Genomic DNA, 24,890 nt, shown 5'->3' on the forward strand with positions numbered 1-24,890 from the left:
CTGATGGCAGCCCATTCTTGCACAATCAATGCTTGGAGTTTGTCAGAATATGTGGGTTTTTGTTTGTCCACCCGCCTCTTGAGGATTGACCACAAGTTCTCAATGGGATTAAGGTCTGGGGAGTTTCCTGGCCATGGACCCAAAATATTGATGTTTGGTTCCCCGAGCCACTTAGTTATCACTTTTGCCTTATGGCAAGGTGCTCCATCATGCTGGAAAATGCATTGTTCGTCACCAAACTGTTCCTGGATGGTTGGGAGAAGTTGCTCTCGGAGGATGTGTTGGTACCATTCTTTATTCATGGCTGTGTTCTTAGGCAAAATTGTGAGTGAGCCCACTCCCTTGGCTGAGAAGCAACCCCACACATGAATGGTCTCAGGATGCTTTACTGTTGGCATGACACAGGACTGATGGTAGCGCTCACCTTGTGTTCTCCGGATAAGCTTTATTCCGGATGCCCCAAACAATTGGAAAGGGGTTTCATCAGAGAAAATGACTTTACCCCAGTCCTCAGCAGTCCAATCCCTGTACCTTTTGCAGAATATCAGTCTGTCCCTGATGTTTTTCCTAGAGAGAAGTGGCTTCTTTGCTGCCCTTCTTGACACCAGGCCATCCTCCAAAAGTCTTTGCCTCACTGTGCGTGCAGATGCACTCACACCTGCCTGCTGCCATTCCTGAGCAAGCTCTGGACTGGTGGTGCCCCGATCCCGCAGCTGAATCAACTTTAGGAGATGGTCCTGGCGCTTGCTGGACTTTCTTGGGCGCCCCAAAGTCTTCTGCACAACAATTGAACTGCTCTCCTTGAAGTTCTTGATGATCCGATAAATTGTTGATTTAGGTGCAATCTTACTGGCAGCAATATCCTTGCCTGTGCAGCCCTTTTTGTGCAAAGCAATCATGATGGCACATGTTTCCTTGCAGGTAACCATGGTTGACAGAGGAAGAACAATGATTCCAAGCACCACCCTCCTTTTGAAGCTTCCAGTCTGTTATTCGAACTCAATCAGCATGACAGAGTGATCTCCAGCCTTGTCCTCATCAACACTCACACCTGTGTTAACGAGAGAATCACTGACATGATGTCAGGTGGTCCTATTGTGGCAGGGCTGAATTGCAGTGGAAATGTTTTGGGGGGATTCAGTTCATTTGCATGGCAAAGAGGGACTTTGCAATTAATTGCAATTCATCTGATCACGCTTCATAACATTCTGGAGTATATGCAAATTGCCATCATACAAATTGAGGCAGCAGACTTTGTGAAAATTAATATTTGTGTCATTCTCAAAACTTTTAGCCACCACTGTATATGCTTTGTGTATACAGACAGTGACTTGTCAGTGGGATGAGTTAAATGTGGTATTTGCTTCTGAACTTAAGCTACATTGAAGCTCATGACTGATTAATTAGGACAGCAGCAGAATCAAACAGAGGAACACCAAATACTTATGTGCAATTCTGAGTCTGTTGGGAGCAATTGTTTTGTAGAGAAGAGAATGACACCCTTTCATATTATCATATAGACATACTGTAAAAACGTTGTAGCACAGGGACCCACCATGAGTCTTCTGTGACAGAAAGTTTAGCCAAGGGTAAGGTAGAAATAAACAACATTTCATTTCCAAATATTTCAACATGTAACTATGAACATGTACGAAGCCTATGACCCCTCTTGGCTCGTTTTCAGTAACCACCACCTTACCACACAACTGTAACGGCTGTCTGTAAGAGGGAACCAAGGTGCAGCAGAGGATGTGTTCATCATTAGAATTTTTATTAAAAAAAACAAGAGAACACTACAAAATGAACAAAAATGACAGCAAACAGTCCTGTTAGGAAAATACTCTAAACAGAAACAATTACCCACAAAACCCAAAGGAAAAACATGCTCCTTATGTGTGACTCCCAATCAGCAGCAACGAGCTTCAGCTGTGCCTGATTGGGAGCCACACACATGGCCCAAAACAAAGAAATACCAAAACATAGAAAAAGGAACATAGAACGCCCACCCAATGTAACACCCTGGCCTAACCAAAATAAAGAACAAAAAACCCCTCTCTATGGCCAGGGCGTTACAGTACCCCCCCCCCAAAGGTGCGGACTCCGGCCGCAAAACCTGACTCTGAAGGGGAGGGTCCGGGTGGGCCTTCTTACGGCGGCGGCTCAGGTGCGGGACGTGGCCTCTGCTCCACCCTTGACGTCGCCCTCTTATGTGGCGCACCTGGCCGCGCCGAAGGTCTGGTGGGCGACGCTGACTGCGCCCGGCTGGCGGGCGGCGATGGCTGCGCCCGGCTGGCGGGCGACCCTGGTTGCGCCCGGCTGGCGACCGGCGATGGTTGCGCCCGGCTGGCGGGCGACCCTGGTTGCGCCCGCCGGGCGGGCGGCGATGGCTGCGCCCGGCCGGCGGGCGACCTGGCTGCGCCCGGCCGGCGGGCGTCCCTGGCTAAGTCAATAGGTATCAAGAGATATGTTCAATAACATTATAAATGTGAAATTGTAGTCCTTATTATGGTGTAATGTAGCAAAGTCTTATAAAACACCTTCCACAGTAAGCCACTTGGGATTCATTTAATTCCACTGATTTAATCATCTTATCACTGTTTCCCTCCAAAACAAATATGTAGATCTAGCCTAGCTGTGTACAAATACCAAAAATACAGAAAACCTTCAAGTTTAGAACTGCATATCTGAGATCAACGGTTGCAACTGCATGAATTCAAGTGAATTACTAATGAGACATTGATACAATATATACTGAGTGTACAAAACATTAAGAATACCTTCTCTTTCCATGACATAGAGTGACCAGGTGAATCCAGGTGAAAGCTACTCAATATTAGGAAGGTGTTCTTAATGTTTTGTACACTCAGTGTATGACGGTGAATTAGACCAGTCCATTTACTTTACAAGAGTTCAGTGACCATGTCTTCAGTACCATGGACATGTGGTACTTTTTGTTCTAACACATGGGTGTCATGATAATGCCTTATTTAGTCCCATAAGGATCTTGTTTCAATATTTACTCCATTATCCAATTGCTTTGAACTCAATAAAGAAATGAAGATGTATTTTTCATTGTTTGATCATAATTCCTCAGATTTTAACTAGCTTTTTTGAGTCATTTACATTTTAAAATGAAAGGATTGTGTTTTTGCATATTTTAATTGGCTTTTACAAAAAAAGGGTGCAGGGTATTTAACCGTGCAAAATTTTTAAATTGGATTTTAACATTCTAGTAGGATATAAAAAAAAAAATTATGACAAAGAGAGAATTTTATGCTATTTTGAGAAAAGAGATGGCCAGTAGAAAACTGGTCAGTACGTGACATTGTCTCACATATTAATTCACTTCATGGTACATAATATCGATAAAAGTATATATCCTTTTTGTCAAGCTGACTGGCAGCGGTTGGGTGATCCTCTAGTTGGATTCAGTTGTTTTTGTTCTTCACAAATACCTGCTCATTCAGAGTCCCATTAAAACAGAACCTTGAGAATCATGGTTCTATCACAGAACAACACATTTTGTGACACTGGTTTGAAAAGTTGTGTGAATGCTTGGACATACCATTAAGTCAACATCGGAGTATAACGTCCAAGTTGTTTATGGCTCCTTCTCTTGTCAAAGGATGCACATTAGCAGGGAGAAGACATGAATGATTGCTGTGGTGAAGATGATCCAGATACTGTTGGGACACCGGTGACACACCCTCTGACCGCTGCTCCTACAGAGGAAGAAGAAAGGGAGGGTGGGAGGGATCCTACTTCCACATTCAGAAATAGGGAAGAACTCAAGAGGGCAGAGGTAGCATGGTGCAAAGTGTTTCAACCCACTAGACCCACATATCCAACAGTCTCTGTGACTGCGCTAGAGGTGAAAAGTGCATCATATTAATTATAAACCAGGGGATAGATGGCCATGATGGTATGAGGTTCAAGTAGGGAAAACAATTCCATTCTGTTTATTGTGGCCCTTTCGGGTAAATGTGTCTTGCATCTCATCACAAACAGGCACAGCGTCACATTAGCCTTGGCCAGAACGGGGTTAAGACATCCCTGCTAGATTTAGCTATGAGGTCTTGCGTGACCATTCCGACTCAGTGTGTCTCAACTCAACCGAAAAACAGCACACTTGACAGGGAAGTGACCCTATCCCTTGCAAAGGGCACTGTTGTGAGAGTGCCCCCTAAGGCCTTCCACCAACACTTCTAGCAGCTCCCATTTGGTCTTTCATCCAGGTAATGGTAGTCCTATTAACCCAGACCAGCATGATTCTGCTTTGCTTCAGATGAACGACGCATGGAAAAGGTGCAAGGTTGTGGTCTTTTGACTGTACGACTAAGATTGTCTCAGGTGGTCCAACACGTGACATCCGACCTCTTGAATTCTTCAACTGCACTCTAACTGGACAACATTGAGCCTCCTCTCTGATTAGTCAAGCCTTTTGAAAGCAATGACTTTATCAAAAACAGAACCTCATTTATGAACAGTACTCCCTGGATGTGTTTTTCAAAGTCTCACATTCAACCTTAGATGGTTTACAATAGTGTTTCCCTCTGCGTTCTGTGGGCAATCTCTCCATGCTCATAATGTCGTTTCAGTGTTTCACGGTTTGTCTGCTTTGAATGGTAGGAGGAAGCGCCATCTTCTGGAGACTGATGTTCCTCAACTCTATTGCAACGCGACGAAGAGGACTTTCATCCTTCACGTTCCTATGGATGGCAATGACGATCTGACGTCCGATTTTTAACGGCTGCCACGTGGTATTTTCTTTTTATAAAACTATAAAAACAGATTCATCACAAACATGATAGCCTACGCAGTATCCTGTGTTGCCTATTACAATCTGAATAAGAGACACCCAAAACCTGTCAATGAAGTGAAAAAGAATGTCTTCACTGCTCTGAAAACAGGTATATGTCATTTATTTGTGAAATCGTAATGCTGCACGTAACCGTTCGACTGTTGACTGACAGCAGGGCTACGTCATTAACAGGTCTGGCAGCGTCCACTCAACTGTAACGCGCTGGAGCTGTCCAAGGTGCTGAAAATGTCAAAGACAGCATTCCTACCGAGGTCCGCTGAGGTCACGTGCCCTGAAGTAAGAGCTATGTTACATGCTAGTTACACAGTCTCACTCAGATATGTTGAATGGTCAGACTTTAAATGGTTTTGTTATTATTTATTTGTTGATCTTAGAGCCAAATGGAATGCTCATTGAGTATGCAATATATTAGCCTTCGCTAGATAAATATTATCTTCAATGTGCTTAATATTCAAATGGATGGTATTTAGGATGGCGACCATGGGCCTATATTTTAATTGATTGAAAGAGTAAACCTGTTGTCTATAGCCTAGTCCAGGGTTTCCCAAACTCGGTCTCCGGGACTCCAAGGGGTGCACGTTTTGGGTTTTTCCCTAGCACTACACAGCTGATTCACTAAATCAACTACTGATCAATCTTTAATCATTTGAATCAGCTGTGTAGTTTGGGGGGGAAAAAAATAAACGTGCACTCCTTGGGGTCCCGGGGACCGGGTTTGGGAAACGCTGGTCTGGTCTATGAATAGCTTGTTCCCTTGAATCTTATTCTTGGGCGCTGGGCCTATTGTTGTTCCATTGAACCCATGTAGCTTTGGTATGGTATGATGTAGCAAATCTGATTCATGTCTCGGTTTATTATTAGCTTCGTGAAGTATTTACGGAATTGCACACTTCACTTGTGTGGAGTTCTGGGAGGAATCATTGATGATTCCTTACTGCCACCTTGTGGATTTCATTACAATCCTTACACACTGACTTTGAATTTCTCCATTTTGCTGCTAAAAAAGGAAAGATAAATATTGCGCAGTCATCTTGAAAATCCATTCATTGTCTGTAAATGTTATTATTGATAACATATTGCTTGTAGCCTATAGAGCAGGGGTATTCAACTCTTATCCTACGAGGTCCGGAGCCTGCTGGTTTTCTCTTCTACCTGATAATTAATTGCACACACCTGGTGTCCTAGGTCTAAGTCAGGCCCTGACTAGAGAGGAACAATGAAAAAACTGGAACTCGCTTTTAAGTAGAGTTGAGTTTGAGGGCTATAGAGGAACAGATGAACCCTTGCATTCTGAGATTTCAATAAAACATCCTAATCCTAACGTTTCAGTCATTTAGAAGACGCTCTTATCCAAAGAGACAATTAGGGTTAAATTCCTTGCTCAAGGGCATATCAACAGATTTTTCACTTAGTTGGCTCGGGGTTTCGAACCAGCGACCTTTCAGTTACTGGCCCAACGCTCTTAACCGCTAGGCTCCCTGACCTGTTACAGAAGGAAATCAACAATAACCTAGAAGGAGATGGCTATTTTGATTATGGTTACCTACTGTTCGGATTTCTCAAGAACAAGGCAAAGACAACCCCCCCCCCCCTTCCCTTCATCCCTTATGGGCGTAATGTGTTGCTCTGCTCATAGGATCAAACTTCCCAAGTCCATGTTCGTGACCAGGATTCCAAATCGAGGTATATAGCTTCAAAGCCAATCAAGCACTTCCCAAAAGTCACGTTATAGCTGAAAGCGACACGATTCAGTGTAAATTTGCAGACAAAGCGGATCTGTTCGATATTGGGTGGAAATATGCAGCACCAGAGGAGGTATTGGTGTGAATCATGCGTGCGTAGTAACGAATAAATAGGCAGTGCACGCTCTAAATATCAGCAAATCAAACGTACTTCACCTAAAAGGTCACCGTGGATGGGATTTTGTAGACAATAGATATTCAAAACCCTGTGTTTCTTAGTGTCAAAAGCGCACCAGACGTTGCGTCGCCAAAGGACTTTATTTGATCGTCCTCGCATAGTTTCTTTTTTGGACTCTACTTGGGTCACCTGTACCCATCCTGAGCACGGTAAGCTGCTTTTTAACAGGGGATTATTATTTTACAAGAGCAGGCTAAATCTTATTTGTTCATTGAATGCTTTATGATAAATTGACGTTTGAGATGCTCTAACAGGTGTTTTCAATTCTTTCACATGGTTTTGTAAAGTACCTACAGAGAACAATACATGCTTTTCATGTTAATGTATGTCTGTTTGCTGAAGTTATTCATGGTTTGAATTAAATCTGTTGTGTCTGTATTCAACTACAATAAACTACAATCGAGCTATGACGGACGGTTTATTATTGTATGGGCATGGGTTTTTCTTGAATTGACGTTGACCTGGATCAGGGTCGTCATTATTTACAAATCATCGCCTTAATTAAGGTGTCACTGTCCTGTTTGTCAATCAATTCTGTTGACGTAGACTCTTTTTGGTCATTGTTTACCAAATTAATACTTTATTTATCGGAGGTTTGACGGTTCACCTAACTTGATAAGTCGCCAGATGAGCTGTTATGGCATTTAGTTGATCATTAATTAACAAGGCTAATTCAATGTTTGAATAATTTTTTTGGCTTAAACTTTTCATCAAGTCCTATGCATTTAAGGCAGATAAATATCAACCTCTCTGAAATCAAAGACACTTGCTGTGGTGCCTCATTATCCACATTGACTGTAGTCCAGGTTATGAAATGGAATCGATTGGTGAGGATTCATTAGCATCTTTGTCGATGGGCTATGGTTGATTTGATCAAGCCTAATGAAATGCATTGTGTTTATAGCCAACAAGTTATTTTGCCATAGGTTTTGACTTTCAAATCTGTATTGATTCAGGAGAAAATAATATATGTTCAGCCTCAACCAACCTGTTGATTGATGGTTGAGAATAATTCTACCCTGGCTGCCAGACGTTGTCTTCGGGGTTTCGTCTGTCGTGTCCTGACCCTTGCTTATTCGCAGCTGTGGTTTTCTGTCAGCGTTTGTATGACGGATCGATCTTAAAATATCCTATCGATACATTTCAAATAGTTCGGCATGTGATTATCTATAGCCTATGTTGTATGTCTCCGACAGCTACCCTTTCTCATCTCCTTACAGTTCATGTGACTTTTCATCTTGGATAAAATAAGAGCGGTTTCACAGAAATTGACGCTTTGGAAGTGAGGACTTTTGTACTGTATTTTAGGGGTGATGGCGGCGTCTGCACCTTCCTCCTCTGGCGGGGAACCGGATCCCAACTCGACAAATTTACGACCACCAGGCACAAGTAGGTCCATCACAAATAAAACGCTATTTCAATTGTGCTATTTACTTTGTGAGCAATGCCATTAATCATTTCCATGGAGGAAAATAACTGTACACTACCATTCTAAATGCCACCCAACAAATCACCGCAGCATTGCATGCGCAGCGGACCTCCCGGCTTCATGCTTGATAGACGAATCTTGCTGTCAAAACTAAAAACCCGAACTGTCGGTATTGATAAAGACGAAAATCGCCAAAGAATTTAGCTTTATCTTTCAAAATAATATTACAGCCTACTTTAATTATTATTATTATGTTATTTGCCTATTACTATTATTATTTATTAAGCTTTTATTAGAGTACTATTGCATTTCAGAAAGAAGTAGGTTCTATTTTTTTCTGTGGATTTCTTCCGCCCTGGTTGAAAAGATAGAGTGAGTGATGTTTAGGGGGTAATTATGCGCAAAGTAGGGTTAATTGTAGCCACACTAAAGCCCCGTTTATACCTGGTTCTAACTTGCTTCCTTTGCCTTGATCTTTTCTCATTCTGATTGTTGTGCCCACATTTTTAGACAGGTGTAGACAATGAAAAGACACATTGGGATATGATCGTGATCAGATAATCCTGCCCACCTCCGGTGGTAGTCATGCACGCATTGTGTCCGAATATCTTACAAGTGTAGACAGATCTGGACATAGAAACCATTTAAATCATTATTTTGCATAATTTGCGTAAAGGTAGGGACCAGGAAATCTCGTTACAATGTAGACACAGTGGGCAGATTACGGACACATTTTAATTCCATGTGTAGACACGTTTCTGGAAATGTGGGCACAATCAGAATGTATACAAGTTCAGGACAAAGGACTCATGTTAGCACCAGGTATAAACTGGGCTTAAATTGTCCCTAATAGCGTGTGTTCAAACGCCTTATTGTAACCCCCATCAGCTGAGGGGGATGTAGCCCAGGCTAAGAGATGTAAGCAGGCAACCGCTCTACTTCAATACTCTTCATTATCCAATAGTTATTGATGAAAAACACATTAGCCCAATTAGTCATCCAAGCACATTCCAATTTTGTTGCAAAGTTTGCCATAAATGGCATATTTTTCTTAGGCCTACACACAATCATAAAGCTCTGATTTGATATTGACAACACCCCAGTGTAAATTATGCATTTGCAAAGGTAAACGATTAAGCTACGCCATTTAAAATGAAGTCAGATCAGATGTATTCAAATAGAAAAACTGCCCCTCCGTTTTTCTCAAGGGATTTAGTCAATGCTGGATTTGCTTGCCAAACTGCTTTGTCGCTTGTTGGTTTTCCAAAACCATTAGACTGGTGTCATGCCAGTATTACATGCAGAAATGTGGAACTTTCTTTTTGTCTGTGTCTCTATTGACATCAATGCATGATTGACGCGAAAACCCGAATCACGTACGTGCATCTCAAGCCTATTCCGCTCATAATTGGCTCGGTTAGGCTATTTGGCAATATACACGTCATATTTCAGATCTTTCTGTTGCCTTTGTATTTTCTTTCATGAGTGAAACCTTGGCGTAGATTCTGGTCCAGAATTCTGTGAATCTGTGTGGAGCTGGTCTGTCCCTTGTCCCTTTCACTGGCCTCTAACAAAATTCTTTCATTCCTAGACCTAGACTGCTGTTTCATCAACATTTCCCCATCCATCGCTTTGCGTTTGTAATTATTTTAGCAGAAATAATGCCCTTGAGGCCTAATGTAGAGGCCCTCTCAATAGTTTTCCAAAACTATTTTAGGCTATGACGCTTGGTGTGGAGTTGCCCATGGATGTACTAGAAAATTGGGAATGAAGATATGTGGTAAGTTCGCTATTTTCATGTCATGTATTTAATGTTCATGTTTAGGCTATATTGTTCCTAAGTTTTTCTCGAGAAATAAAGATCATAGTCTGCATATGTTAGCCTATGTTGCATATTTTATGTTATTCAACGCTGGGCAAGCAGACCATTCTCATATGTGAGGAATATGGGCTACGTTGGTCTGAAACACAAAGACTGCAGACTGGGTGGCTGTGGTTACGGGCTTCTGCCCCTTTCTGTTTTCCCTTGTCGCATGAGTGGGTTTTCATGATGAAAGGATGATTATGTCCATAATGATTATTACCACGGAATTTATAGTGACAAACCTATTTCTTTATGAATATGAACAGCAGTTTGAAAACCTGCAGAGACCACAGGCCTAGCCATTGGTCCAGAAATAAATATAAAGGTCTACGTTGGCGTCTAAAAATGCAATATGAGCTGTCTTTAGTCTTGCATATGTTTTGTTTTCAATATGAGTGTCTGTTTTGTTTCCCAGCTAGTACATTTTTTGAATTCGTAGGCCCTAATACAATCGTACTCTTGCGCCCTCCCATGGCATACTTGAGAAATATAGTCCTCCCTTTGCCGATTTGTAATGACCTTGGAATACACAGTTAGCCGACTAACTGTAGGTTATCCAACCCCCTTCTATTTTGGGGGTTCATTTCGAATAAACATGAACATATACAGTGGATTTTACTACATGAATTGTAGTAGACCTAATCAACTAGTATGGTAGGCCACTGTCTTTATTTTTGCTTGGCCATACCTTTGTCTTTGTCTTAATGTATCTCGGTAGTGTAAGAATTTGTAAGATTTTCTACTTAGTGTGCCTCTAACATGCACCAAGCTAACAAACGTTATTACCATGAATTGCAGCTATTACACATGTTTTCCACTAACCAACTAGTTATGTCTCAATGCAGCTTACACAAGCAAACTGATGTTTCCACTTGCAGCACATAATAGGAACTGGCCCAACCACAAGCCTGCGGGGCCCCATCTCGTGATAACAGCAACAGTGTCTGGCATGCCCGACCCTGTGAAAACAGGAACACACACACACACATAAGCCATAGCTTATCCAAGGCACTCACACCCAGACTTAGAAGCTTTGATAGAAACCTAATATCATCAGAACATTGTGCAAGATCGCAGGAAGACGCATGAACAGATGGAGCCAATCGACGGTGACAACGCCTGGACCTGAGCCAACCAGAGGATCGGGACTTCAAGACTCAACCTACTTTCTGTGTTGTATAAAACATGTAAACAAACTGTTTTAGGGTCTCTCTTCCGCTGGCTCCCTCAGAGCTACTGGAACGAGTCCGTGCACGCTGTACCAAATATCTTCACTCTGAATAAACTATCGCTTGTCATATAATTTAGCGCCTTGTCCGAATCAGTCCTTGACCGACTCTCCCTTCTACTCATTCCAACACCAACAGTAGCCTATAGTTTTATAACTGAGCGGGTGTCATTCATTAAAGGTATATTTGGTGGAACGGTTTGGTATCGGTCCTTATCATGAGAGCTCATCTGAAGAGAAAAGATGAACGAGACGCGCCTGAAATCGTAATTCGTCAAGGTTCTGTTTAACAGAGATAGCGCTGTCAAGTCAGTCTTCTGCTCCACAATACGAACCGATTAAGTGGAAGCAGAATGCCTTAGCCCTATCTGATATGGCCAAGCGTTGAGTCAGTTATTGTTCCATCAGGGCCAATCAATGCCCAAGAGTATGGGCCGAATGCAAATACAAATCATGTTTGATGTTTTAATGCGGATGTTGACGCAATTGTTACGTTTTGGTTTTATCTGATTCACTATCCGGTTAAAGGCCTATTGCCATTTTTCATCTCTGTTTTTAAAGTGCAGTGATATTGGTCTAAAAACATCACGAACTTTCCGTTTTGCTTGACCAAGGGAAATGTTGGTTTTATATGACTTCACGTGAGACAGATGCAAGCTTGTTCAGACTATAGTCTAACATCTCATTTTTTTGAAAGTGAAATAATAAAATACATTATATTATTACATGATATAAACGAAATGAAATGAGTTACAATGAAATAAAACCAACTTTCATCTTTTGATATACTTTTATGTACTTTTATTTATTACTCCAAAGGGTGTGGGCTATGGCATAGAAATGGGTTTCACATCTTATAGGGCTAGATATATTATCTGAAATATTGCCTTATTTATAGTAAAATAAGATCACATTGAAGGATTTTTTTTATGATTAATAATCTAAGCAGGAGATTTGGAAAATGTGTTATTTTTAGAAGGGCCAATCTAGAAATCAGATTAGGTTTGGGAGAAATTGGTAGGGCTAAATAAGATTTGAGTTAATGTGGTGTTCTCCACGGGCCTATGAGCAGATAGGCTATAAAATGTCCCAATATATCATCACAGCCCAGTCCAACTATTAGATCTGCCTTCGGGCTTTAATGACATCGGTTCATTGTGTGCTCTTCCCTGCTTACTGAAGTGGAATCTCTCCGAGGGACTTCATACGAATGTACATACACTAAATTACGGATATTTGTTTTTGCTTGGCTGGATTTTCGTGCTGATGTCACCGGGCTCAACCTCCCACTGACTGTTCCTCCCACAAATAGGCTTCCATGGACAGGATGGGAATTAGGCTACCTCAAAACTAGCCTCCGTCACAGCATTGTCAGTTCCACCAGTGAGAGTAGTTTAGGCATGTGTTTTGTGTAAAAAAAGGGTGTCATCAAAATGTTTGGGATTGGGGGTGATGATAGTAATCCCTCATTTGAATCCTCTGCCCCTTGCAACAATTTAGGATTTTTGCAGAAGAACAATAACCTCGAGGAGAAGATTAGTTCCTTCAAGGAAAGATCGTCTAAGGACCTGCTTGATAACAGCGACAGGGATTCCCGTTTCAGACGCACGGAGACGGACTTTTCCAATCTGTTTGCTAGAGGTAATTGGCCGAGTTATTTCCATTATGGGAAATATAGGCCTATCAATCAGAATGATCCAAATTGTGTAGGGATCTTGTTAATGTTCGTTTTGTGCAGTTGTTTTACAATAAATGGAAAATGAGTCAACTTGAAAACGTTAATTATCTTACTGATGCGAAGATTAGCCTGATTTGATCTGATTTGAAAATACTGATTTACCAAATCTTTATCATCTGTCTAAATCTCAGTGATTTCTTTCGATTTAGTGATATTTCATGACATTAAGGACAATAGATAACATACACATATCACAGTTCAGGGGAAATTTTTAAAACGCATATTGAGAAAAAGAATACAAAAAACTGAAATGATTAGGCTGTTGGTCATTGAAACTGAATTGATTGCTATGTCTATTTAAAATTAATATTCACCATTTGTTTGACCATAATCACCTTCTAGGTCAATTTGTAAGTGGCTGAAAAAATAGTCTAGGTTACTCAGGGACACTCACTGGAGAAATAGCAAAAATAGTAATTCATTTGTTGCTAAAAAATGACTTTCTAATTGATACAATTTATACCAGCTTTAGAGAAGAAACTAAAATACATTATCTATGAGTTGGGAAGTAGAATGAAGTCATGACAAATTCTACAGAATATTATGAAAGTGACCTCTTCAAACACACCTAAGTTTCTCGAAAACGAGAAACTGAAAATATCGACATGCTTCAATTTCTCACGCTAGATTTATTACCAGCCAAAAATGGAGAGGAGCCAACCATGCAGTTCTTGTTGGAGGTGGTGGATATTCTCACAAACTACGTCCGGAAGACCTTCGACAGATCCACCAAGGTCCTGGACTTCCACCACCCCCACCAGCTGCTGGAGGGCATGGAGGGCTTCAACCTGGAGCTGTCCGACCAGCCTGAGTCTCTGGAGCAGATCCTGGTGGACTGCAGGGATACCCTGAAGTATGGCGTGAGAACAGGTGAGGACAGAGAAGACAGAGGAGGCAGGAAGCAGAGCTAACCCTCAGCGTAATCAACATCTCCCCATTTGTCTACAATGTGGTTTAATGATTACAGATAATCCCATAGTTAAATGATGAAACTTTCATGAGAAATGTATTAACGACAAATGGTGTTGTCTTCCTCCTAGGTCACCCCAGGTTTTTCAATCAGCTCTCCACTGGTTTAGACATCATTGGGTTAGCAGGAGAATGGCTCACCTCCACCGCAAACACAAACATGTGAGTGGTCTTTATTTACCTTAGTTATTACACATTTATGATACATTTAAATATGTTTATTATCAAAAGTCACAGGATCCTGAAATATTGTAAATATCTGTACAGTATATCAGTTATTAAAGTCCTCTTGATTTTGTGCAAAATGTCAGGTGAACAATTTGCCTAAACCAATGATCTTAGTTAGAGTGACCCAACATAGCTCTCAGTTTAGGCTGGGATTGTGATAAGGGGTTGATATATCGAATTTCGCAGTGAGTGGATTTCCTTTGGGTGAATGTAAGTCTGGCACTGAAGAAACATGACATTTCCTACCATTTTTCAAATGGCCTTGGAAGATTCTGGTCGAAGATGAAGATCAGTAGAAGTGACATAATTGGGGCCCTTTGATGAGCTTCTAAATGAAGGACGATGCGCCTGAGGATGCTCTCCAAGCCGCCACTTAAGCGAGTCAAATGTGACATGGCAAGCATGAAGAGGAGAGATGGCAATTAGTCATCTGTTGGTTGCTGTATTATTGTTGTTGACAAACACTGTGGCTGTAGTCAGATAATACAGCCCCGCAGGAACATTTAATTGCATATCGATTAGCAATTGAATCTTACATAGGGCGGTTGTTTTATGTAACACTCTTTGGATCAGAGATAACGGTACCACAACAGAATGAGATTCTCCCTTGAGATCTGCTGCAGAAATGTGAACAACAGACATAGTGATATTGCTTTTTTGCCGTGGGAAAGGCAATCTGGAAGAGACAGCATTATGATACACCAGGTGTCCAGGGACTTGTCCAAGATAAAAACGTTGATGCTTCATTGAACATTGGCTATTGTTGACCGGTACACACAGATTATCAGCTGAGGCTGCCGAGTCATTTAAGACACTGGCCAGAGTGTATCACCTACTGTAACATGTTGATTTGTCTATGATGTCAGCCTAAAACCCGTCAGGGCATTTGTAAAACCATCATAACAAAACAAACAAAAACACTATATGAAAAATGTTGTCGCCTAAGCACTGATGAGACATAGCATTTATGCGTGGTAAGAACCAGTCTTATGTGTGGTCATGGTGTTTTTATTCCTATTTAAAAACAGCACATAAATACAAGCTTACCACCAAGGCTGAGGCTCTTCATGTCAAGGATTCATTCGTTTTTTTGCCTGGCCCCTGGCATAATAAAAGGTTTGAACCCTCTCCTGATTTAACTTTGTATTTATTGTAATCTCCAAAGGATTTCCCCCACTGTTTTGAAGAGTCTTTAGTTTGTCAAGCTCATTGATGTGGTGCTGAAGAGTGTTCTGGTGAGAGTGTTAGCCCGTGTGCTGCATGGCAACGCTACTGTAGACAAATTGAATCAGAGGGCTCTGACTGCATACATATTTGTTATTTGCATTAGCTAATTACTACATCATCATTAATTACACTTATTGATTGACACTAATTGGTTGACAATCATGTCACAGGGCTATCATCGGGATTAGTCTACATGAGTGAGCGAGCGAAAATTAATTTGGGACATAACTCATAACTTTTTTTTCCTTCTTTTTTTAACGTTGTTACTGGATATGCCAGCAAGAGAAGTAAAACATATGTGCTGTGTGTATGGCACGGTGCGATACACTGTATTGTCCCTCTAATGCATTGACTTTCATTGCATGAATAGACAGGCAGTGTAATTAGGAGAGCATTGGTCAGTACATAGTGAAGATAGATGAGCTACTGTGGTCGGGCATCCATTTAATTCCACATTGATATCGCATTACCCTGGAGGGAATTCTGTAACATCTTCTAATGATATGGAAACAATCCTTTATTTTGCAATCGTGATTGCGTTGTATAAACATGACTGTAATCCTATCATTTCTATTGTAAAGGTGAAACGACCATTCTTCCATCATTGCTCTCAGAGAGACGGGCCTCGAGTGTAATATACTGTATGTATTAAAAACGCATTCATAACAAGCTCAGTGGAAGCTGGCCTCCAGACAACCCTCAGACACGAAGATAACGGCATTCTCATTGTGCTACATCCCATTTCTAGCCTCTTCCTAACTCCGAGACAAGAGCTCCCTCTTAGTGGCATGCTCTTAATAGACTTCCACCGACGTGACATTCATGTTCGTTCTCATTCCACTGCAACGAATGGTATCCCTAACACAATGTGACAGAGCTATCATTGAACCGTGGCTGCGTTGAAAGTAGTATGCACGTTCCATGCTTTCTCTGGCTTCAAAGTGCCAGTGCTCAAATAACACTATGAGAAACTTATGTAATGACAATTCAAGAACACAACAAACTAAAAACCAATTATGTAAAAAAAAAAAAAGAGCTACAATTATTGGCTGTTATCACTATGGTGATTCATTAGCCTGGGATTTTTCCACCTGCCTTCATTGATTCTGCTTATGTCAATATAGACAATGTAGATATGAGAAGCAAATGGCAATATGAGAGTTCAAGGCCAGTGATAGAATGGATTTCTAATTGGTAGTGGGTAACTGGAGACAGGTGCTCTATTTCAGGTTCACCTATGAGATCGCTCCAGTCTTTGTGCTCATGGAGCAGCTGACGCTGAAGAAGATGAGGGAGATCATTGGCTGGCCTGATGGAGAGGGCGATGGGATATTCTCACCAGGTGAAGCCAATGTGGATCAACAGTTGTCAATTCATCCATGCCTTGGGAATCGTAGATGAGAATAAACCCACTGTTACAGATGAATATTTCCAAAACTTCAGATAATAGGATGCAGTTTAGTGAAGGATTGTATGCAACGTCTGTGCAGGTGGAGCGATATCCAACATGTACAGTGTGATGACCGCCCGCTACAAGTTCTTCCCTGAAGTCAAGACCAAAGGCATGACCGCTGCCCCCAGACTGGTGCTCTTCACCTCCGAGCATGTAAGCCTCATACAGTATCCTCATAACATCTGATTATAACATGCATTTTCACGTCACAATATATCTCCAGTGTCAGAAACAGTATTATGTCACCAAAACAAAGTCTTACTGTTTCTTATTGTGTCACTCCTCGATTGACCCTGTCTATTGTGTGTAAAGAGTTCATGGCATGCCTGATTCAAAGCTACAAAATGGCCCTCATTGAAACAGATGAAAACAATTGGACGCTACAGCTGACTGTATCTCTGCCCTCAGCTGATAGGCTAGTAGTCTAATGCCATGGTCATGTGTTTTGACAGAGCCACTACTCTATAAAGAAAGCCTGTGCTGCTCTGGGCTTTGGAACAGAAAACCTGATCCTGCTGAGCACAGATGAGAGGTTTGTGGATGCATGTCCAATACACTGCACTGTATGAAATAACCCAATGAAAACCTCCCTTTGACTGTCTGTTTGCTTCTCTAGAGGGAGAGTCATTCCTGCTGATTTGGAAGCCAAGGTCATCGATGCCAAGGCGCGGGTGAGTTTCAAACTGTCAGACAATCAACTTCAAATTGTGGATTCGTTCTCCCTGAAGACATTCATTCACTTCTGTTTGTTTCTGCACTGAAACGGAATTCTTATGAATCCAGTCGTTAACGGAATAGTCAGGCCATTACTTGTTTACAAAACTAAAATACGTCTCCTTTCATTTTAGAGTTAGTGCTTATGCCTCCTCAAATATTATCTTACCGACTGCTATTAGTTCCGAAGTACAGTCTCCTGAAGCTAATTCCGTGAGAGGAGGGAGGTGATAGCAGGCTCTCTGCAATGGGTGTGCAGTTCTGCTGTGACAAAGACTTGACAAGAGAAATAGTCAAATGTCTGTGAATTCTGCTCTAACCAATTTATTTTCAGTCAAAGATAACAGAAACTGAAGGATGCAAGCATTTCAATTCACTGCAATAATATAAGAACCCATATTCATTCTGATGGGTTACGCTTGCAGGGTTGTGTCCCAATGTTTGTGAATGCTACAGCTGGTTCCACAGTGTATGGAGCGTTCGACCCCATCCATGAGATTGCAGACATCTGCGAGAAATACAACATGTGGCTACATGTTGATGTAAGTGCATCTTCCTACTATAAGTACAGGAAGGTTATTGTGATATTGATCATTTCAGGGATGATTGCAATACATTTTCATGGCGGGCTAATCTTTAGTTTAAACATATCAGCCATTTTCAGGTCTAATCCTTTTGAGGATTCAAAACAAACCGTTGTTTTTGTTCAGGGTGCATGGGGAGGAGGCCTACTGATGTCCAGGAAGCACAGGCACAAGCTGCGTGGCGTGGAGAGGTAGGCTACAGCCCTGACAACCTACAATGGTCTCACACACACATTGGTGACTGTAGCCTGTCTTACAGCCTGTGTTCCATGTTTACAGGGCCAACTCAGTCACCTGGAACCCTCACAAGATGATGGGTGTGCCACTGCAGTGCTCTGCCATTCTGGTCAGAGAGAGGGTACGCGCAATTACTGACTGATGAGTTTTCACGTATGGTGTATGATTAGCAATGGTCATCGAAATTGTAATAAATGCAGCAATTGGACCATGGATAAAGATACTTCAAACTTTTTGAATTTCTATAATCCATCAGATATTGGCAGAATTATAGCACATAAAACATTTTACTAGCACAGACAAATAATGGATGGAGTTCAGGGATTTTGGTGGGAATTCAAGCTATTCAATTTATTGTGAAATTTCATTTTTTTCTTCTTAGAATGCACGCATACATACATTTTCTTATTGCATCAGTTATTTTTTATTTCGTGTTAAAATAAAGAAAATGTTATGTGCCTCATTTGCATAAATACACCAGGTGTGTTTGCATATATGAATATATTAACATAAAGGGGTGGAACAGGGCTGGAACCACCAAACACTTGCTCTGTCTACCCTATACTGCCACTCACCTACACTGTCTAGACTGCCTCATTAATTACTGTTATTGTCACGTTCTCTTGCACAATTCAGTGTTATAATAGCAGGATACCCTCTGATGAAAAAATCTACAGGCTTGGCTCTAGATTACACCTATCTATACATACTTCACATTTGTTTGCGAGATCAGACATATAATCCGAGTTTTCATGTATGGAAGTTGCTTTCATTTCAGCGCATCTCATTTCTATTAAACTGTATTAAAAGATTACTGTTTTCAATTTCACAAAAAATGAACACCCATCAAAATAAAGTTAGCTAGCTTCTCTTTCTAGTGATGTAAGTGTCAAGATGGTGTGTTAAATCCCCGACGAAGCTTCAGCGTTGCTATAGATTCAAAGGAAAGCCAATGTACAGTGCCTTCGGAAAGTATTCAGACCCCTTGACTTTTTCCACATTTTGTTAGGTTACAGACTTATTCTAAAATTGATTCAATAGTTTTTTCCCCTCATCAATCTACACATAATACCCCATAATAACCAAGCAATAACAGGTTTGTAGACATTTTTGCTAATTTATAAAAATACAAAAATAAAAATATCACATTACTTAGTACGTTGTTGAAGCACCTTTGGCAGCAATTAAATCCTAGTCTTCTTGGGTATGATGCTACAAGCTTGGCACATCTGTATTTGGGGAGTTTCTCCCATTCTTCTCTGCAGATCTTCTCAAGCTCTGTCAGGTTGGATGGGGAGCGTTGCTGCACAGCTATTTTCAGGTCTCTCCAGAGATGTTCGTCGGGTTCAAGTCAGGGCTCTGGCAGGGCCACTCAAGGACATTCAGAGACTTGTCCCAAAGCGACTCCTGCGTTGTCTTGGTTGTGTGCTTAGGGTCGTTGTCCTGTTGGAAGGTGAACGTTCACCCCAGTCTGAGGTCCTGAGCGCTCTGGAGCAGGTTTTCATCAAGGATCTCTCTGTACTTTGCTACGTTCAGCTTTTGGAAACAGGATGCACCTGAGCTCAACTTCGAGTCTCATAGCAAAGGGTCTGAATACTTATGGAAATAATGTACAAACACTTCTAAAAACCTGTTTTCGCTTTGTCATTATGGGGTATTGTGTGTAGATTGCTGAGGATTTTTTTAAATTTAATCCATTTTAGAATAAGGCTGTAAAGTAACAAAATGGGGGAAAAAGTCAAGTGGTCTGAATACTTTCTGAAGGCACTGTATTCCATTGAGCCCATTTCAGCCATTACCAGCGTGTGTTTGACAGGTCATAACAAACATTTTGGCGGCCGTAACGTTAACGGGAAAAAACGACAGGCACAAGCAAGAGTATGAAAGAGTCGCAGGAGTAAAAAAAAACAATCAATCTAGCCAGATTTAAGTGACAAGTGGATTTTGCACCCCTCGAACACAGGAAATAGATGTCTGAAATAGGCAGATCCTTAGGTGGGCGGGGCATGCGCCCTACTAGCGTATGCCGGGAAACACTCAAGTTAGGTCACAAGTCAGAGATCTGGCATACTATACCTATGAATACAGCCCAGTTTGAAGGCACCATTGCACTCTAAGTATCTGCCTCTCGCCTTTAACCACACCATTGATCTTTACAGGGAGTTTTATCAGGCTGCAACTCAATGTGTGCTGGCTACCTCTTCCAACCTGACAAACAGTATGATGTATCGTACGACACGGGGGATAAGGCCATCCAGTGTGGACGACACGTAGATATCTTCAAATTCTGGCTCATGTGGAAAGCAAAGGTATGTGCACGTATCTCCCCAAGCTTTTGTTCTAATACTAAATCTGTCTATATTATGTTAAGCATGTGATAGGGATTGATCTTGGATGCTGATCTTGGACCAGTTAACAAAAAAAAAGAGTAATGTTTGATATTCCTTCTCTATCTATGTATATTTCCGCTCCAACAGGGAACGGTAGGGTTTGAACACCACATCGACAAGTGCTTGGACCTCTCGCATTATCTCTACACTAAAATCAGGGACCGTGAGGGCTATCAGATGGTGTTCGAGGGAGAGGTGAGATTGATCGCACTGCGTTTTCTACTCTGTTCTGTTTCCAAAGATAGTAATATCTTCCAATGGAGCATCAGAGATATTGGAAATATCTGATATCCGATGAGTCAGAAGTCATTAACTGAGGTGCCCAAAAGGGTTCTGAGCAACACAATGTAGTGAGGCAGGCCTGCCTGAGGTGGCGCTATGCTTTAGAATCCTCAGTTGAACTCCTTGTGGATTTAGGAATTTACAGATGTGGGATCTTAAATTTGACCGGCTTTGTCGGAGGAGTAAAATAATCCTGCAGCAGGTTATTCTCAGAAAAGTGATAATTTGTTACAGGAAATTAGTTTTGATTCGCTACAGTAGGCTATAATTTAGGTGTAGCCTATGGCTCCATTTTGGATACACTTGTATGTCGTTATGGAGACCAATATTGATGTTGTGTAATTTTATTATAATTTCTTGGGTACTTTTTACCCCTTTTCCTCCACAATTTCATGATATCCAATTGGTAGTTACAGTCTTGTCCCATCGCTGAAACTCCCGTTCAGACTCGAGAGAGAGAGAGGCGAAGGTCGAGAGCCATGCATCTTCCGAAACACCTCCCTGCCAAGCCACACTGCTTCTTGACACACTGCTCGCTTAACCCGGAAGCCAGCCGCACTAATGTGTCGGAGGAAACACCGTACAACTGGCTACCGAAGTCAGCGTGCATGCACCCGGCCCGCCACAAGGAGTCGCTAGACATGGACGGGACATGGACGGCCAAACTCTCCCCTAACCCGGACGACGCTGGGCCAATTGTGCGCTGCCTCATGGGTCTCCCAGTCATGGCTGGCTGCGAAACAACCTGGGATCAAACCTGGGTCTATAGTGAAGCCTCAAGCACTGCGATGCAGTGCCTTAGACCGCTGTGCCACTCGGGAGGCCCCCGATCTTGTGTTATTAAGATATATAAAATGGCTGTTGTTGATGTTGGAGTAGTAGGACATTTATTCTGTCTGGTACTTTAAAGAGAACTGTGGGTTTTCAGTGAATTTATGTAAATTACGAGGCTAATTTGAATATCAGCGACAACAGACTAATCAAATGAAGATACAACATCTGTACCTTACATAGCCTCAGCTCTTTATTTGGCCTCTTACTGAGGTTGGTACTTCTTCTTCAGACCATCCATTGAGTTAAGACACTGACAAACAATGTCGTCTCCGTTTTCTTTCCACAGCCCCAGCACACAAATGTCTGCTTCTGGTACCTTCCGCCAGGCATTCGTGACATGCCCGATGGTCAAGAGAGGCGGGACAGGTTGCATAAGGTAAGGACTCGTCAGCTTTGGTCTATAAAGACGATATTTTGTATTCCCATGAGACAGCACTGACCTACTGTATATTTCTCTGAATTGTCCTTGTCTCTAAACCAGGTGGCCCCCAAGATCAAAGCGTTGATGATGGAGTCTGGAACTACCATGGTGGGCTACCAGCCTCAGGGAGACAAGGTCAACTTCTTCCGCATGGTCATCTCCAATCCTGCCGCCACCAGGTCAGATATCGACTTCTTGACCGATGAGATTGAGAGACTGGGGCATGACTTGTGAGGGCCACGCTCAGTAGGAGGATGTTGCCCTTTGACCTTTCCGTCTCAGCTTTGTCATGTCTAGCTCGAAAAAGACCCTGAACTACAGCAAGCTTCATATTCCTGTTGTCTCTTGACCAATCATGTAGGACTTTGAAACTTCAGCTGCTTGTAGGACTTTTTTTTAGGTAAGCTGTGGTCCGTCTCATGTGTTTCCTGTCTGTTCTGTCTTTTAGCAGTGACTATGCCATTGTTAGATTTAACTGTAACTATTGTACAGTATTGTAGCCTACATAAGAGAATACATATTCACATCCTGAGTGACCTTGAGAGATCTTTTTCAGTAGGCGACAGAGCACAATGCAAAGGACCTCATGGCATAGATGTATACAGTATTGTAATATACTGTATATATACTGTATACCGAGATATAAACAGTATATTATAATGTACTGACTATTGGTGCTGTGTGTTGTCCATGTAATTATTAGGCCAGATGCACCATATGAAACACTGCATTATATCCTGGCTGTTCTTCCCCTTTCATATTAAGTAGAGGGAATATTACACAGTCATTGTAACAGGTACTGTATTCTGTTGCTGCGTTTTTAGAGATAATGAATTTTGTGAAGATTGTGTATAGTATTGTTACATTGCTTTTGTGGCAAATATATATATCCTAGTTTTTCAGTAACACATGTTCCAATGACTATAAAAATTAATAGACAAATCACTTTATTTATATCAAGAAAGTATATGTGTGAAATAGTTATCTATTCCATTTGTAATGTGTCCTTACTTATATTTTGAAACAGTACTGTATATTACCCAAATGTTTTGAATAATGATATTAAAGGTATTTTAGTGTACTTGTGAACCAAAGAAGGGTATGCTTACAAATATATATGTAAATACAGCCCTTAATATAACTAATAGATGGATTAAGATATTTATATAGTAATATGTAACTCAGTCACCACCCTTAACCTTAGTGCATTCTATGTTGTGTAAATGTAATATGTCTTTGTGAATCACACTGACCGAATGTTATAAAGTCACGCGACTCGCTGTGGGAGGGAAGCTGAGCTCCGTCAGTAGATTTGCTGGTGCTTTATTTTGTGAGAAGCACAATGCTAAGCTATCTGGGGAAATATTTGACCCTAGGGACGAAGGATTGTTTCTATTTTAACAGTTGCACATTGTAGAGCGTTTACTTTGTTTTGAAGTATTTCATTTCATGAAGGGGGGCCATTCCTCAAATGAATCACCTTTCAAATCTATAAACTATGTCATGGATTTGTTGGGGTCTTTACATGATCCACATGTGCACAGTTTAATCCTGTGAGAACCGACGTGTTGTGAAAGACCAATTGTCTGTCGTTGAGATGTTGATTTAAACAAACCAAATGCACAGTTGTGATGATGATTCTGTTGTTTCTGTGATAAGATACATTGAATACATTCCTCAGTGGGGTGGATGTCCCCTGTCGAGGCAGGCACTTTAACCTCATACCATGTGCAGTGCATTGCTGTCCTATTTACAGCAGAAACAAAAAAATCTCAGCTTTTAAAAAAAGAACGTGGGGGGGGGGGGCATGTTTTTGGCTGTTCTTTGTTAACGAGGTCCAATGATCATCTGCTACGCATCCGCACTGTTGAAATAAATCTGTGGCTGTGAGTCTGCTCGACTTGATTGAAATGGCTTGCTGTTTTTTCTTCCCCTCCTGTGGTCGTCCTATAGTTCCCTCTGGGGTCCTGTTATTTGGTGGCTGAAAGCCTTTAGGTGACAGACCAGCCTTTATGGTCAGCCATGGGGAACAGCAATGGTGTGAGAGCAACTTGGAGCTGATTGACCTCAGAAGACACTCGGCCTTTGCCACCCACCATCCATCCGTCATCGGAGGCCAACTGAATTGCGGTTATCTCGGTGGTGCAGATGCATGTTCAAATACTCCACATTTACAAAGTATGAATATTTCTGATTGCCCCCAAAAAATGGAAGTTGCGATTCCACAGTACCAAAGTCCAGTATGGGCAGTAAAAATGAACAATTCATGTATCGATTTTTTTTTTTTCAACCGCGGCCAGTGAAATGATCAGCTCTCCCCACTCCCCCAGTCCAAAGATCTGTTATGAGCAAATGTGTGTGTATTTCCAGTGCCTTGTCCAAATTCTCCAAAGAGTCTATGTGATTGCCATTCTCCGTTCCTCAAATGAATCACCCTGGAGGGGGAGTTTTATTGGCGGATCATCTCACAGCTGAGCTTTCACGAGGCCCTGCCGTGTATTCCGCTCCTCTCATTAATCACACTTTGAAGATATTTATCATGAAAAGCAT

The 24,890-nt window shown here is 41.6% G+C and overlaps 1 protein-coding gene across 3 annotated transcripts; it reads left to right on the plus strand.

Moving 5' to 3' along the window:
• The first annotated feature begins 6,444 nt into the window (after nt 1–6,444).
• Nucleotides 6,445–24,245, plus strand: LOC106581773 (glutamate decarboxylase 1). Of its 3 annotated transcripts, XM_014164060.2 has the most exons (17): nt 6,446–6,891; nt 8,051–8,131; nt 9,889–9,951; nt 12,764–12,904; nt 13,629–13,871; nt 14,042–14,132; nt 16,655–16,767; nt 16,916–17,031; nt 17,331–17,410; nt 17,495–17,549; nt 18,018–18,134; nt 18,303–18,367; nt 18,456–18,534; nt 20,573–20,722; nt 20,891–20,998; nt 22,206–22,295; nt 22,401–24,245. In XM_014164060.2, exons 2-17 carry the CDS (start codon nt 8,056–8,058, stop codon nt 22,572–22,574), a joined length of 1,761 nt encoding a protein of 586 aa, XP_014019535.2. In that variant the 5' UTR covers nt 6,446–6,891; nt 8,051–8,055; the 3' UTR covers nt 22,575–24,245. The 3 variants fall into 3 exon arrangements, 2 of the variants coding, with proteins under 2 accessions (XP_014019536.1, XP_014019535.2); XM_014164061.2 differs by lacking the exon at nt 9,889–9,951 and having other exon boundaries at nt 6,445–6,891; XR_006761174.1 differs by lacking the exons at nt 12,764–12,904; nt 13,629–13,871; nt 14,042–14,132; ... (9 more) ...; nt 22,206–22,295; nt 22,401–24,245 and adding an exon at nt 10,914–11,342 and having other exon boundaries at nt 6,451–6,891.
• Nucleotides 24,246–24,890: the final 645 nt, after the last annotated feature.

This window comes from Salmo salar, chromosome ssa21 (assembly GCF_905237065.1).
Source record: "Salmo salar chromosome ssa21, Ssal_v3.1, whole genome shotgun sequence".
NCBI classification, from domain to species: Eukaryota; Metazoa; Chordata; class Actinopteri; order Salmoniformes; family Salmonidae; genus Salmo; species Salmo salar.

Excerpts from the sequence above, each read along its gene's own strand:
- LOC106581773 (XM_014164060.2), top strand. The coding sequence starts at position 8,056 with ATGGCGGCGTCTGCACCTTCCTCCTCTGGCGGGGAACCGGATCCCAAC. Across the intron at positions 9,952-12,763 it reads ATTGGGAATGAAGATATGTG|GATTTTTGCAGAAGAACAAT; the intron begins GTAAGTTCGCTA and ends GCAACAATTTAG. Across the intron at positions 16,768-16,915 it reads CGATGGGATATTCTCACCAG|GTGGAGCGATATCCAACATG; the intron begins GTGAAGCCAATG and ends ACGTCTGTGCAG.